The sequence below is a fragment of the Schistocerca nitens genome, chromosome 12, assembly GCF_023898315.1.
Source record: "Schistocerca nitens isolate TAMUIC-IGC-003100 chromosome 12, iqSchNite1.1, whole genome shotgun sequence".
NCBI classification, from domain to species: Eukaryota; Metazoa; Arthropoda; class Insecta; order Orthoptera; family Acrididae; genus Schistocerca; species Schistocerca nitens.
Window position 1 is genome coordinate 125,882,218 of NC_064625.1, and position 16,856 is coordinate 125,899,073.

Genomic DNA, 16,856 nt, shown 5'->3' on the forward strand with positions numbered 1-16,856 from the left:
ACGCAGAGCTAAGCACTATCTGTCGGCGAATTAAGGGAGCTATAAAGTTTCATTTAGTTGTACATTTGTTCGCTTGAGGCGCTGTTGACTAGGTGTCAGCGTCAGTTGATGCTAAGATGGCGACCGCTCAACAGAAAGCTTTTTGTGTTATTGAGTACGGCAGAAGTGAATCGACGACAGTTGTTCAGCGTGCATTTCGAACGAAGTATGGTGTTAAACCTCCTGATAGGTGGTGTATTAAACGTTGGTATAAACAGTTTACAGAGAATGGGTGTTTGTGCAAAGGGAAAAGTTCTGGACGCCGAGAACGAGTGATGAAAATGTAGCACGCATCCAGCAAGCATTTGTTAGCAGCCCAGGAAAATCGACTCGCAGAGCTAGCAGAGAGCTGCAAATTCCACAATCAACTTTATGGAGAGTCCTACGAAAAAGGTTAGTTATGAAACCTTATCGTCTGAAATTGGTTCAAGCACTGTCTGTGTGGTGTCACCGCCAGACACCACACTTGCTAGGTGGTAGCTTAAATCGGCCGCGGTCCATTAGTACATGTCGGACCCGCGTGTCGCCACTGTCAGGATCGCAGACCGAGCGCCACCACAAGGCAGGTCTCGAGAGACGTACTAGCACTCGCCCCAGTTGTACGACGACGTTGCTAGTGACTACACTGACGAAGCCTTTCTCTCATTTGCCGAGAGACAGTTAGAATAGCCTTCAGCTAAGTTAATGGCTACGACCTAGCAAGGCGCCATTAACCATTTGTAACGTTGCATGTACCTCAAGACAGAGTCTCACTTGTATCATCCAGAATGCTGTATACCAAAGGACAATATAAAAGTTAAGTTTCTAGTAGCTACGTTCTTTTCTTTATCACATTCATCACGTATCCTGTTCCAGACTTAACGCCAGACGGCGTGAGTTGACGCGTGCCATTTCGGCTACTTCACTGTGGACTGGCTGCCTTAACAGTCCACTACAGTCTGCAGCTGATAAGATTAAAAGAATCGATTTCTGTGATTTTATCCTTGGTCAAATGGAAACAGATGAATCTTTCGTTTCAAAGATTGTGTTTAGTGATGAAGCAACTTTCCACACTAACGGGAAAGTCAACCGTCACAATGTCTGTATATGGGGCACTGAGAATCCGCGGGAAACAACTCAGTATGAACGTGACTCGCCTAAGGTGAACGTTTTCTGTGCCATTTCAGCCAATAAAGTTTTTGGTCCCTTTTTCTTCGAAGGTGCTACTGTAACTGGACTACAGTATCTGGAGATGTTAGAGAATTGGCTGTTCCCTCAGCTCGAACAAGAAGCACAACAATTCATATTTCAGCAGGATGGAGCGCCACCACATTGGCACGTATCTGTCCGTAACTACCTGAACGTCAACTACCCGAGGCGATGGATCGGCCGCCAGGCAGCCCGTGACAGAGCACTTCATCACTGGCCTCCAAGAAGCCCTCATCTTACCCCCTGCGATTTTTTCTTATGGGGGTATGTTAAGGATATGGTGTTTCGGCCACCTCTCCCAGCCACCATTGATGATTTGAAACGAGAAATAACAGCAGCTATCCAAACTTACGCCTGATATGCTACAGAGAGTGTGGAACGAGTTGGAGTATCGGATTGATATTGCTCGAGTGTCTGGAGGGGGCCATATTGAACATCTCTGAACTTGTTTTTGAGTGAAAAAAAACCTTTTTAAATACTCTTTGTAATGATGTATAACAGAAGGTTATATTATGTTTCATTAAATACACATTTTTAAAGTTGCGGTATTCTTTTTGAATCACCCTGTACAATTTCACTAATTCCTAGAATCATTTGTCTTCCACTTGCAACCACCTTTGCCAGCCCAGTCACACCCAGTCACGAAGAAAGCAGAACTGCGACTTCGTCAGTATTGAGATGCGCCATTCAACTCCTAACTGGACCATAGAATAAGGACTAGAGAGTTAACTTACAAAAGTGCGGCTGACTGATCAGGATGAGCCAATCACCCTGAGACACGTTAAAATCTTCTCCCTAACAGTTTAGGGACAGTTCAATAATTTTTAGTGACATTTTAATAATGTTAAAAGGTCGTACCACGACCATCTTATCAGTCGTACCACATTCGTCTTAACGACTCTCAGGCTGATACAGTAATAAGTATCTTTCGGAAGTGTTGTGTATAATTTCAGAGTTACATTTTCTTTTTCTGGTAAGTTTAATATAAATGTATTTTCAAATCAGTTTGCTGTTTTCACTACAGTTGAACTGATGTTGACTTTTTAGCTATAAAATAATAAGACAAATTAAATTTAATTATATTGTTTTATGTATAATCAATAGTTTTAACAGATTTCAAAATGTACAAAAATAATAAAAATATGAGATATAAAAATTTTTGCATAACACGAAGTTTTTTAAACAACTGGAGAGGTAAAAGGTAGTAACTACTATTAGATTGTTATTATAATTTTTCCAAATTTGCCGAAAACCTTATCCTCTAAATCCGAAATTGCTACTTCTTCTTCTTCTTGTTCTTCTTCTTGGTTGGCTCTACAGTCCTTAAAGAACCTTGGCCTCCTGTGTTACCTGCCTCCATTCTTGTCTGTCCATCGCCTTCCTTCTCCAATTTCTTATTCCCATCGCCTTTCTTTAACCGTTTTTCTAGCCGGGTCGCCAACAGGCAATCCTTTCCGTTCCGAGGCATGTGTATAGTATCCGCAACAACACTTTTTTTCCGGGGTGGGATTGTTAGCCTCACACCCAACCCCGACTTGGAGGACCTGGATTTTTTTAGGGTTTACTCCCCTAGGAGGGTTGGCTTCTTTACGCCTATAGAGCCCCCCCTTAAGAGGTCTAAGTGAGGTAATACGATAGTAATGTGTACTGGCTAATTCATATGTTGCAAGTCACAGAAAACTTTTATACTCGCATAATACTGGTCCTGTGTCAGTAACCTGTATCTAAAAAAAAAAAAAAAACGAAAGTAAATTCAATGGGAAATGTAAAGCGTTGCAACACTCAGATATTGCAGACATGTGTCGTCAATTCATATCTTAAATTGGGGCAACCGTCACGAATTTGTGATAAAGTGCATTTTTACGTCCAAATAAAAGTGATACGAAGTCCGGTTCCATTACAGGGCCCTGAATACAGGTCCGCATATGCTCCCGAGGGCAGTCTTTGGTGGTCTTGATCAGGTTATGCTGTCGAGCAATCCATTCAATATGCACGCTGAATTTAGACAACCGTCGGGAGTTTGCAGCGAATTACATTTTTACATCTAAATGAATATGGCATAAAGAGCAGTTCCATTACAGATCCCACGATACATGTCCGCGTGTTGAATGCTCAAGGCTATCTATGGCGCTCTTTACCTCCTCGTGCTGTCGAGCAAGTCATTCGACGTACGACTCGTACATGATGAATAGTGACAATCGTCAGGAATTTGCAATGAACTACATTTTTATTTCCAAATAGAGATCTACATCTACATCTCCGCAAGCCCCCTAATAGTGTGTGGCGGAGGGTACTTTCGGTACGACTATCTGATCCCTCCAACCCTGTTCCACTCGCGAACAATGCGTGGGAAGAATGACTGTCGGTAAGCCTCTGTATTGGCTCTAATGTCTCGAATTTTCTCCTCGTGGTCAATATGCGAGATGTATGTGGGAGGGCGGAGGGGGGGGGGGGGCAAGTAATACGTTTTCCGTCTCCTCCTGAAAAGAAAGTACTGTCCAGAAATTTCAGTACTAAATCTCCCCATAATACACAACGCCTCTCTTGTAATGTCTGCCAACGGAGTTCGCTTAGCATCTCCGTAACGCTCTCTCGCCAGTTAAACGCGACGCGACGAAACGCGCCGCTCTTCGTTGGATCTTCTCCATCAGTCTACCTCATATGAACAATACTCAATAATCGGGCGGAAAGGCGCCATAGATGCCACTTCTTTCGTGGATGAGTTACATTTCCTTAAGGTTCTTCCGATGAATCAGAGTCTGGTATCTGCTTTTCCCACTATCTGTTTTATGTGGTCATTACACTTCAGGTCGCTCTGGATAGCTACGCCTAGATATTTCACGGCAGACGCTGTCTCCAGCTGTTTGTCATCAATAGTATAGCTGTACAGTAGTGGATTTCTTTTCCTATGTATGCGCGATATGTTACATTTATTTACGTTCAGGGTCAATAGCCAGAGTCTGCACCAATCACCAATTCTCCGCAGGTCGTTCTACAAATTCTTACTATCTTCTGGCGTTGCTACTTTGGTATAAAGAACTGCTTCATCTGCGAATAGCCTTAAAGAGCATCCGACGCTTTCTACTAGATCATTTATATATTCTGTAAACAGCAACGGTCCTATCACACTTCCCTGTGGTACTCCGGATATTACCTTTACATCTGTCGATTTTGTTCCGTTAAGAGCAACGTGTTGAGTTCTATCTGCAAGAAAGTCTTGAATCCATTTGCAAGTTTGCCATGGCACGGCATGAAGCCCAGTTACATTACAGGTCCAACAATACAAGTCTGCATGTTAATCCTTCAAGGCTGTCTATGATGGTATCCTTATGCTGTTGAGCAGGTCTTTCGACATAACGTGATGAAGAGTGACGACTGTCAGGAATTTGCAATGAACTACATTTTGTTTTCAAAATAAAGATGGCACAAAGATCAGTTTTATTAGAGGTCCTAGAGTATAGGTCCCATGTTGACACCTGAGGGCAGCTTTTGGTGGTTTAATCATCTTACGCCATAGGACACAGCATTCGATATATAAGTTGAACTGTGACACTCATCAGGAATTTACTGTGAATTAGACTTTCACATCTAAATGAAGATGGTACAATGCTCTTTTTCTGAAGAATACTCAGTATTGTAGAACACTCAGTATAGTGTCGTTTATTGAAACTGAGGTACACTTCTCGAACAATCACTATATGCACACAAAGAAAACAACATGTAGACGACTATTTATCAAGAGCGTCAGTGAGGTCCGTCAGAGCTGGTCCTAGCTCGGCGAGGAACAGACTGTACTGCTGCTGCGCTGGCCTTGTAAAGCTGGCGGAGGTCGGCGGAGTACTCCAACTCTCCCTCTGTCTGTGAGGCGACCTCTGCAGAAAAAGGTTCGCATTAGTCTCTACCAACTTCTGTTTGTTTTGAAGAATTGTTTTCCTCTTGGTTGCGCCTGCAAGTGCTTGTGTATGTTATATGGTACACAGGGGTGTCTTGAGTGTAGTCTGCCTGGCAGGGGCCGTCTGTGGCAGACAACATTTTCAATGTAAGTCCACTTTCTGCTCCCTGAGGACAGCGTTAGGTGATTGTTTTCCATCACGTCGTTCAGCAAGCCACTCGCGACTTGCTTTCACATGGTGAACTGACTGGCTGCACTTTGTGTCCCGCAGTGGAGGTGGAGGCCACGACGCCGCCGCCGACGCCGCCTCCTCCACCGCCGACGCCGCGCCGCCCGCCCCCGCCGCCTCCCACGCCTGTGGCGGTACCTCGGTTTCCACCGTCGCCCCCGCCAGAGCCGGAGCCACCGGCGACGCCACCCCCGCCACCGCCCCCGCCACCGCGACGGCAGCCGGTACCACCCACTCCACCACCCACGCCGCCTCCGGTCAAAGAGCCGCCACCGCCGTCGTCTGGTATCCCCTCTGCTTCCAGAGTGGAGCCAGTCATCCCGGGTGAGTACTGCAAGGCTTGCACTAATTCAGTTTCTGTTCCCTGCATGCAGTATGGAGAGAAAGCCTGCCGCTCAATTAGCTGATATAATTCCGTGTCAGAAGCTAGCGCTTTTCCACAGCAATACGTTGATCGACCGACACTTCTCAGTTTTTCTGAGCTGAGATTAGCAAGTGGAGTTGAGATCCCTGAACAAAGTTGTACCTCTAAGATCAACTTTTTTTCTTTATTGTAATTTTTATACCTATACGTATACATAGGTAGGCTGGCAGCAGCATCGTACGCTGCTCTTCAGCCTTCGACTTTACAATGAGAAAAAACATGAAGTAGATACATAATAGATAGATTGACGGGCAAAAAACAGTAGACAATAAGAAACACGGGGCCGTTCACACTCGACGAAAATGACACTGAAACACCTTGGCTCTAAGATCAGTCCTCGTTCCCCCTTCTGTTCAATTCATATGTCCAAATTCCACTTAGGAATGGAGGTTATCGCTGAGAAAACCGGTATCCGGTTACATCGTTTTTTTTTTTTTTCAGTTTAACCGGACTATTATGTAATCATATACAGGGTGGTCCATTGATCGTGACTGGGCCAAATATCTCACAAAATAAGCGTCAAACAAAAAAACTACAAAAAACGAAACTTGTCTAGCTTGAAGGGGGAAACCAGATGGCGCTATGGTTGGCCCGCTAAATGGCGCTGCCATAGGTCAAACGGATATCAACTGCGTTTTTTTTAAAATAGGAAACCCCATTGTTTATTACATATTCGTGTAGTACGTAAAGAAATATGAATGTTTTAGTTGGACCACTTTTTTCGCTTTGTGATAGATGGCGCTGTAAAAGTCACTAACGTATAAGTACGTGGTATCACGTAACATTCCGCCAGTGCGGACGGTATTTTCTTCGTGATACATCACCCGTGTTAAAATGGATTATTTACCAATTGCGGTAAAGATCGATATCGTGTTGATGTATGGCTACTGTGATCAAAATGCCCAACGGGCGTGTGCTATGTCTGCTGCTCGGTATCCTGGACGACATCATCCAAGTGTCCGGAACGTTCGCCGGATAGTTACGTTATTTAAGGAAACAGGAAGTATTTGGCCACATGTGAAACGTCAACCACGACCTGCAGCAAATGATGATGCCCAAGTAGGTGTTTTAGCTGCTGTCGCGGCTAATCCGCACATCAGTAGCAGACAAATTGCGCGAATCGGGAATCTCAAAAACGTCAGTGTTAAGAATCAACATCGATTGCACCCGTACCATATTCCTATGCACCAGGAATTGCATGGCGACGACTTTGAACGTCGTGTACAGTTCTGCCACTGGGCACAAGAGAAATTACAGGAGGATGACAGATTTTTTGCACGCGTTCTATTTAGCGACGAATCGTCATTCACCAACAGCTGTAACGTAAACCGGCATAATATGCACTATTGGGCAACGGAAAATCCACGATGGCTACAACAAGTGGAACGTCAGTGACCTTGGCGGGTTAATATATAGTGCGGCGTTATGGGAGGAATGATAATTGGCCCCAATTTTATCGATGGCAATCTAAATGGTGCAATGTATGCTGATTTCCTACGAAATGTTCTACCCATGTTACTACAAGATGTTTCACTGCATGACAGAGTGGCGATGTACTTCCAACATGATGGATGTCCGGCACATAGCTCGCGTGCGGTTGAAGCGGTACTGAATAGCATATTTCACGACAGGTAGATTGGTCGTCGAAGCACCATACTATGATCCGCACGTTCACGGGATCTGACGTCCCCGGATTTCTTTCTGTGGGGAAAGTTGAAGGATATTTACTATCGTGATCCACCGACAACGCCTGACAACATGCGTCAACACCGGTAATGTTTCACGAAGCAAATACCGTCCGCACTGGCGGAATGTTACGTGATACCACGTACTTACACGTTAGTGACTATTACAGCGCCATCTATCACAAAGCGAAAAAAGTGCTCCAACTAAAACATTCTTATTTCTTTACGTACTACACGAATATGTAATGAAAAATGGGTGTTCCTATTTAAAAAAGTCGCAGTTGATATCCGTTTGACCTCTGGCACCGCCATCTAGCGGGCCAACCATAGCGCCATCTGGTTTCCCCCTTCAAGCTAGACAAGTTTCGTTTTTTGTAGTTTTTTCGTTTGACGCTTATTTCGTGAGATATTTGGCCCGGTCACGATCAATGGACCACCCTGTATATGAAGAAAGTAACTGTTCTCGAAAGAACAGACACCATAGATGACCGAGCAGCTTCTCTAGAATAAATGATAATTAATTGAAACCCTCAGCTGCCGACAGGTGTTGATATACCTCGATGGGGACAGCTGAAAAAGTTTGCCCCGACCGGGACTCGAACTTCGGATCTCCTGCTTACATGGCAGACGCTCTATCCATCTGAGCCACCGATGGATGAATAGCGCGACTGCAGGTACATATCCCTTGCACGCTCCCCGTGAGACCCACATTCCCAACTGTCCACAGTCTGTCCGGGTTCGAGTCCCGGTCCGGGATACATTTTCAGCTGTCCCCATCAAGGTATATCAACAACAGCTGTCGGCAGGTGAGGGTTTCAATTAAATATCATTTATTATGTAACCGGACATTTAAAACCGCCCAAATGGCCGGCCGGGGTGTCCGAGAGGTTCTGGCGCTACAGTCTGGAACCGCGCGACCGCTACGGTCGCAGGTTCGAATCCTGCCTCGGGCATGTGTGTGTGTGTGATGTCGTTAGGTTACTTAGGTTTAAGTAGTTCTACGTTATAGGGGACTGATGACCGCAGAAGTTAAGTCCCATAGTGCTCAGAGCCATTTGAACCATTTTTGAACCGCCCAAAGTAACTTGTTTCTGACATAACCAATTTTCGATTTTCATTCTTATTATTTCCTTTACCAAAGTAGAAAACGAAAAAAGTTCAAAATTTTGAATGCCTCAGGTTCAAGGTACACAGAATCAAAATATTAAATTAAGCAGGCAAAAAGTTAGCCCACCCACCGTTCGCTGCTTCTCTCGGAAAGTGGTAAGTGGCTGAATGGTACAAAAAATCAACAGTATTCTCCTATTAATTCTAATTTTTTGAAACTCTACTCAAAAATCAGGGATTATAACACTATTTCAACATTACAAATAGTCAGTGCTAAAGACTGAAAACTGAGCTTGAAGAACTCTGTTTCTCGTGTTAATCTTTCCGTTTTCAAGGGTGACAAGCAAATAAAGGCACGTTATGTGGACACAGGCAGTTTTTAGTAACTGTGAATGAACTGTTAATGTCTACCTTTTCTACTTAAATTTTGTCACAAATTCGCTGTCGCTTCTCCAGTTTTTGACTTTTTACAGCAAATGCAACATTGTACTTAATTGATGCTGCACTTCGCAAAAACTTGCAGACTAGGGATCCTGTACTACAATAGATGTCGTACGACGGCAACGTGAAACCACCATATAGACCAGACGCGGCAAGTCTTGCACACTGGCGTACCATCTACACTGAACAGCCGAAGAAACTGGTCTTCTTCTTCATGTGCCGTCTCCTCTAAGAAGGTTGGCTGTCATCATGGCAATTTCTGATCTTGATTTGGCCGATCTAAGGAGTTCTGACGTTGAACAGTTGTACCAATTTTTTAAATTGTCAATCCAGGATGTCCGTCTTCTACCCCTCGTTCTCTTCCCACAAATTTTCCCTTCTAGTATTATTCGCAATATTTTGTAATTTACTCCCCTAATAACATGGCCTAAATATTGTAGCTTCCTTACTTTAATAGTTTTAATTAATTCTTTTTCCTTTCCCATTCTTCTTAGGACATCTTGATTAGTAATCCTCGACACCCAACTAATTCTAAGTATTCTTCTATATGCCCACAGTTCAAAAGCTTCTAAACTGTTCCTGTCCTTCTTTTTCAATGTCCACGCTTCCATTCCGTATAATAATTTTGAGAATACATAGCATCTTAGCAACCTCATTTTTGTGTTTAAACAAATGTCTCTCGAACAGAATGCATTTTTCATCTTATTAAAGATACTTCTGGCCTGTCCTATTCTCGATTTAATTTCTTCTGAGCTTTCAATCTCCTCGTTTACAATTGTTCCGAGATATTTAAATTTACGTACTTGATCGACTCTTTCCCTATTGCTTGTAAGATTTTCTTGTTGGTGTGTTTTAGATATCACCATGAACTTAGTCTTGCTTACGTTAAGAGTCAAGCCAAATTCTTCACTTTTTTCTGCGACTTTGTCAAGAAGTAATTGTAGATCTTTGAGGTTTCCAGCTAGTAGTAAAGTGTCATCAGCAAACCTAACATTGTTAATGTTTAGCCCATTCACTTTAATGCCAGCTATTTCATCTGATAGAGCTGCCTGGATTATGTCTTCTGAATACATATTAAACAATAAGGGTGAGAGAACGCAACCTTGTCTCACACCCCTCTTTATTTCTATATCATTCGATAATTCATTTTCTACCTTCACGGTTGCGGTTTGATTGTAGTAGAGGTTGTATATAATGCGGATGTCTTTCTTATCAAGTGTTTTCTTTTCTAACAATTCTATGAGATGATCATGACGAACTTTGTCAAATGCTTTATTATAATCCAGAAAGCACACATATAGTGGCTGGTTAACCTCCATACATCGTTGCGCTAATATGTTAAAAGCAAACAATGCTTCTCTTGTACCGAGGGAACTTCTAAAACCGAACTGGTACAACTGCCTAATATCGTGTAGGGCCTCCGCGAGCACGCAGAAGTGCCGCAACATGACGTGGCATGGACTCCACTAATGTCTAAAGTAGTGCTGGAGCCAAATGACACCATGAATCCTGCAGGGCTGTCCATAAATCCGTAAGAGTACGAGGCGGTCGTAATGTGTAATAGGCAGACATCTACCCAGACCATCACACTGGAATTCCAAACTGCATCAGGATCCACTGCAAGTGCTATGACAGGCGGGAGGTGAGAAAACTTGGATTTCATGATCGAGCGGCAGCTCATAAGCCGCACAATACGCCGGTAAATGCCAAACGACCATTCGCTTGGTGTAAGGAGCGTAAACATTGGACGATTGAACAGTGGGAAAACGTTGTATGGAGTGACGAATCGTGGTACAGAATGTGGCGATCTGATGGCAGGGTGTGGGTATGGCGAATGCCCTGTGGACGCCATGTGACAACGTGAGTAGCGCCAACAGTAAAATTCGGAGGCGGTGCTGTTATGGTGTGGTCGTGTTTTTCATGTATGGGGCTTGCAAAAAAAAAATGGTTCAAATGGCTCTGAGCACTATGGGACTTAACATCTGAGGTCATCAGTCCCCTAGAACTTAGAACTACTTAAACCTAACTAACCTAAGGACATCACACACATCCATGCCCGAGGCAGGATTCGAACCTGCGACCTTAGCGGTCGCGCGGTTCCAGACTGAAGCGCCTAGAACCGCTCGGCCACTGCGGCCGGCTATGGGGCTTGCACCCCTTACAAGGGAACCTCCCCATCGCACCCCCCCCCCCCCCCACATTTAGTTATAAGATGGCACAGTGGATAGGCCTTGAAAAACTGAACACAGATCAATCGAGAAAACAGGAAGAAGTTGTGTGGAACTATGAAAAAGAATTTGTGTGGAGCTATGAAAAAATAAGCAAAATATACAAACTGAATAGCCCATGCTCAACATAAGTAACATCAAGGAAAGTGTGAACTCAGAAGCGCCGTGGTCCCGTGGGTAGCGTGAGCAGATGCGGTACGGAAGGTCCTGAGTTCAAGCCTTCCCTCGAGTGAAAATTTTACTTTCTTTATTTTCGCAATGTTGTGATCTGTCCGTTCGTTCATTGACGTCTCTGTTCACTGTAATAATTTTAGTGTATGTGTTTTGCGACCGCACCGCAGTACTGCGCGATTAGTAGACGAAAGGACGTGCCTCTCCAATGGGAACCGAAAACATTTGATCTCAAGGTCATAGGTCAACCGATTCCTCCACAGGAAAACACGTCTGATATATTCTATACGACACTGGCGACGGCATGTGCGTCACATGACAGGAATATCTTGTCGACCCACCTAACTTATACACTTCGCGAATGGGTAAAAAGATTCTTCTACCTTGCCCGATTTAGGTTTTCTTGTGGATGTGATAGTCACTCCCAAAAAAGTGATGAAAACATAAGGGTTTGTCACGTAAGCCAGAAATAAAAAATTAAAATTTTCGCACAAGGTAAGGCTTGAACCACGGACCTCTCACTCCGCAGCTGCTCACGCAAACCATGTGACCAAGGCGCTCCTCTGTTCACATTTGCCTTAATATTGCCTATATTGCGCATGGACTACTCAGTTTGTATATTTTGCTTATTTGTTCATAGTTCCACACAACTTCTTCCTGTTTTCTCGATCGATCTGTGTTCAGTTTTTCAAGGCCTATCCACTGTGCCAAATTATAACTAAATCTGAGGGGGGTGCGATGGGGAGGTTCCCTTGTTAGTATTTTGCGTGGCACTATCACAGCAAAGCCCTACATTGGTGTTTTAAACACCTTCCTGCTTCCTACTGTTGAAGAGCAGTTTGGGGATGGCGATTGCATCTTTCCACACGATCGAGCACCTGTTCGTAATGCATAAATACAGAGGCCAACCAGCTCTCTGACCGAACACGCTGAGATACCGTGCCGACTTACTAATTCATTTTCAATGTTTCATCGTGCCAAAACTGAACTGTAATTTTAACTGCAATATAGAAAGTGAGTTTACTTTTATCTCCGGCAGTGAAGATGACTGTAGAACATTCGTTGTGCAAATCAAACTTTCTATTGGACATCGTGGAAAGTCTGACATTGCGAGTCATGTTCATACGAAGGTACATCGCATGAGTTTTCAAACGAAAATGCACTTCTTGTTAAAAATTCCACAAAAATGAAAAGTACGATGGCAGCGCAGCAGACTGATTGTAAAAAGTCATTTGGGGTCATCTGAGTGCATGATGCAAATGTGAACTTCTATGACCATTAAGTTTTATCAATAAATTTGTCTCCCGACGTTTTCCTTAATATTGTCCTACGAAGTTTCTAAACTTTTAAAAGTCCCGTTTTTTAATAAGAATGAGACTTACACCCTGCTTCACTTCTTACAAACGCCAGAGTCACATTTCTTCGGTGAATACCACTTGTTCGCTATAAAGCGTATGACCTGGCTTCATGTTAACACAGTTAGGACGACAACGTATCAGTTTCGTTGGAAACATTTCGTTTCCTGACGAATCCCCGTGAAAAATGTTTTATTTCTGCTGTTATTAGTAATTAAACGCACGCGTATCCATCACATTCTGTTTTTACACAGAGTAAAGGCTTACGTTTTATAACTGTAATTAAATACACTCCCGGAAATTGAAATAAGAACACCGTGAATTCATTGTCCCAGGAAGGGAAACTTTATTGACACATTCCTGGGGTCAGATACATCACATGATCACACTGACAGAACCACAGGCACATAGACACAGGCAACAGAGCATGCACAATGTCGGCACTAGTACAGTGTATATCCACCTTTCGCAGCAATGCAGGCTGCTATTCTCCCATGAGGACGATCGTAGAGATGCTGGTTGTAGTCCTGTGGAACGGCTTGCCATGCCATTTCCATCTGGCGCCTCAGTTGGACCAGCGTTCGTGCTGGACGTGCAGACCGCGTGAGACGACGCTTCATCCAGTCCCAAACATGCTCAATGGGGGACAGATCCGGAGATCTTGCTGGCCAGGGTAGTTGACTTACACCTTCTAGAGCACGTTGGGTGGCACGGGATACATGCGGACGTGCATTGTCCTGTTGGAACAGCAAGTTCAAAAATGGCTCTGAGCACTATGGGACTCAACTGCTGAGGTCATTAGTCCCCTAGAACTTAGAACTAGTTAAACCTAACTAACCTAAGGACATCACAAACATCCATGCCCGAGGCAGGATTCGAACCTGCGACCGTAGCGGTCTTGCGGTTCCAGACTGCAGCGCCTTTAACCGCACGGCCACTTCGGCCGGCAACAGCAAGTTCCCTTGCCGGTCTAGGAATGGTAGAACGATGGGTTCGATGACGGTTTGGATGTACCGTGCACTATTCAGTGTCCCCTCGACGATCACCAGTGGTGTACGGCCAGTGTAGGAGATCGCTCCCCACACCATGATGCCGGGTGTTGGCCCTGTGTGCCTCGGTCGTATGCAGTCCTGATTGTGGCGCTCACCTGCACGGCGCCAAACACGCATACGACCATCATTGGCACCAAGGCAGAAGCGACTCTCATCGCTGAAGACGACACGTCTCCATTCGTCCCTCCATTCACGCCTGTCGCGACACCACTGGAGGCGGGCTGCACGATGTTGGGGCGTGAGCGGAAGACGGCCTAACGGTGTGCGGGACCGTAGCCCAGCTTCATGGAGACGGTTGCGAATGGTCCTCGCCGATACCCCAGGAGCAACAGTGTCCCTAATTTGCTGGGAAGTGGCGGTGCGGTCCCCTACGGCACTGCGTAGGATCCTACGGTCTTGGCGTGCATCCGTGCGTCGCTGCGGTCCGGTCCCAGGTCGACGGGCACGTGCACCTTCCGCCGACCACTGGCGACAACATCGATGTACTGTGGAGACCTCACGCCCCACGTGTTGAGCAATTCGGCGGTACGTCCACCCGGCCTCCCGCATGCCCACTATACGCCCTCGCTCAAAGTCCGTCAACTGCACATACGGTTCACGTCCACGCTGTCGCGGCATGCTACCAGTGTTAAAGACTGCGATGAAGCTCCGTATGCCACGGCAAACTGGCTGACACTGACGGCGGCGGTGCACAAATGCTGCGCAGCTAGCGCCATTCGACGGCCAACACCGCGGTTCCTGGTGTGTCCGCTGTGCCGTGCGTGTGATCATTGCTTGTACAGCCCTCTCGCAGTGTCCGGAGCAAGTATGGTGGGTCTGACACACCGGTGTCAATGTGTTCTTTTTTCCATTTCCAGGAGTGTATGATAACCACAATGAAACAATATTTTTGCAAGCCTAATTACAGTAACATTTACGCATCAGAATCTTCGCCATTCATCGAGTTTTGGAGTGAGGATCACCATGAACCTGTCAGCGCTCTGATAACGACACTTTTTTAATTCCATATGAACTAATTCTAGATGCCACTGCATCTTACGTTTTACTTTCCGACACAGATGAAACATCTTGTCAGTTTTTCTGAAATGGTGGTTTTCACTTTTTACCCTTGGATGCTACAGCTGAGGAAAATTACAAACTGATGGCACATCATCTTCGCCACCACAAGCCCTGCTGTTCAGAACATTAAGAGGAAAAATGTTTATTTCGTAGCTGTGTACGGCTTGGAAACCATCACTGAATTAGGCCTAATTATTGTGTAATTGGTATCGTGAATTAGAAAAAGGCTATCAATAATGTAATTAATATTCCACCAACTTTTGCATGTACTTCTGCGAGGTTAATGTGTCATGATTTATCGATAAATTCGGGGCATTTATAAGCAACTATGTATTCTGAAACAGATAATTCGTACCTGTCGAGTGAAGATATCACTCCTTAGTTTCAACTTATAAGGTAATGCCTGATTTCCAGTACTGTATTATTAAAATTTTAATATATTTTTTAAATACCTTACCCCTGAAGCAAAGTACTATTTGCTGGCACATTTTTTTCCGGGACACACAAACGCTACAGAACCCTAAGTCGTTTCAATCGTTCCCGTTATATTTAATTAGCCACTTACTGTATGGCAACCGAAGTGATCTAGATCGTCTCTTGCGTGTTAAAAGTTTACTCGTAAAATAGCAGTTGATTCAATCTGCATTTCAAAGCAAAATATAAACTATACACGAACACAATTGACTTATTTTATCTACGCAAACAGGCACGAAGTAAAACACAAAAGCATATTTTTGCAGTGTTAAATCGGATATATGTTTCCTTTAGTTTAGGTTTTACTAAAGACATTTTGTAAGTGTCAAAATTACCTTAGTATGGAGAGATGAATATACACGTAAACTATGGTCAGCGCTCCTAACAAACACATCCCATCTTCAAATTTCAATATTAGGGCCACGAGTTAGATCTAAAATTATCGTCAGTTATAAAACATCAACAAATGAAATTCGATTTGCTGGAGCGGTAATCGCTGTAGAGATCAATGGCACACCGACGAGGAAGTGCTTTATAAAAGAGTATTAACGCTCTGATGAAAATGTACAGGGTTATTACAAATGATTGAAGCGATTTCACAGCTCTACAATAACTTTATTATTTGAGATATTTTCACAATGCTTTGCACACACATACAAAAACTCAAAAAGTTTTTTAGGCATTCACAAATGTTCGATATGTGCCCCTTTAGTGATTCGGCAGACATCAAGCCGATAATCAAGTTCCTCCCACACTCAGCGCAGCATGTCCCCATCAATGAGCTCGAAAGCATCTTTGATGCGAGCTCGCAGTTCTGGCACGTTTCTTGGTAGAGGAGGTTTTAACACTGAATCTTTCACATAACCCCACAGAAAGAAATCGCATGGGGTTAAGTCGGGAGAGCGTGGAGGCCATGACATGAATTGCTGATCGTGATCTCCACCACGACCGATCCATCGGTTTTCCAATCTCCTGTTTAAGAAATGCCGAACATCATGATGGAAGTGCGGTGGAGCACCATCCTGTTGAAAGATGAAGTCGGCGCTGTCGGTCTCCAGTTGTGGCATGAGCCAATTTTCCAGCATGTCCAGATACACGTGTCCTGTAACGTTTTTTTCGCAGAAGAAAAAGGGGCCTTAAACTTTAAACCGTGAGATTGCACAAAACACGTTAACTTTTGGTGAATTGCGAATTTGCTGCACGAATACGTGAGGATTCGCTACCGCCCAGATTCGCACATTGTGTCTGTTCACTTCACCATTAAGAAAAAATGTTGCTTCATCACTGAAAACAAGTTTCGCACTGAACGTATCCCCTTCCATGAGCTGTTGCAACCGCGCCGAAAATTCAAAGCGTTTGACTTTGTCATCGGGTGTCAGGGCTTGTAGCAATTGTAAACGGAAAGGCTTCTGCTTTAGCCTTTTCCGTAAGATTTTCCAAACCGTCGGCTGTGGTACGTTTAGCTCCCTGCTCGCTTTATTCGTCGACTTCCGCGGGCTACGCGTGAAACTT

General features: G+C 44.4%; 1 protein-coding gene across 2 annotated transcripts in view; it reads left to right on the forward strand.

Annotated features, from left to right (window-relative positions):
* LOC126215318 (collagen alpha-1(I) chain-like) overlaps window positions 1-16,856 on the forward strand; it is a 324,350-nt gene that overhangs the window by 101,219 nt on the left and 206,275 nt on the right. For both annotated transcript variants that reach the window (XM_049941998.1, XM_049941999.1), the window contains exon 3: window positions 5,391-5,672. In XM_049941998.1, coding sequence (XP_049797955.1) covers window positions 5,391-5,672 — 282 coding nt within the window. The remainder of the gene's footprint in view (window positions 1-5,390; window positions 5,673-16,856) is intronic.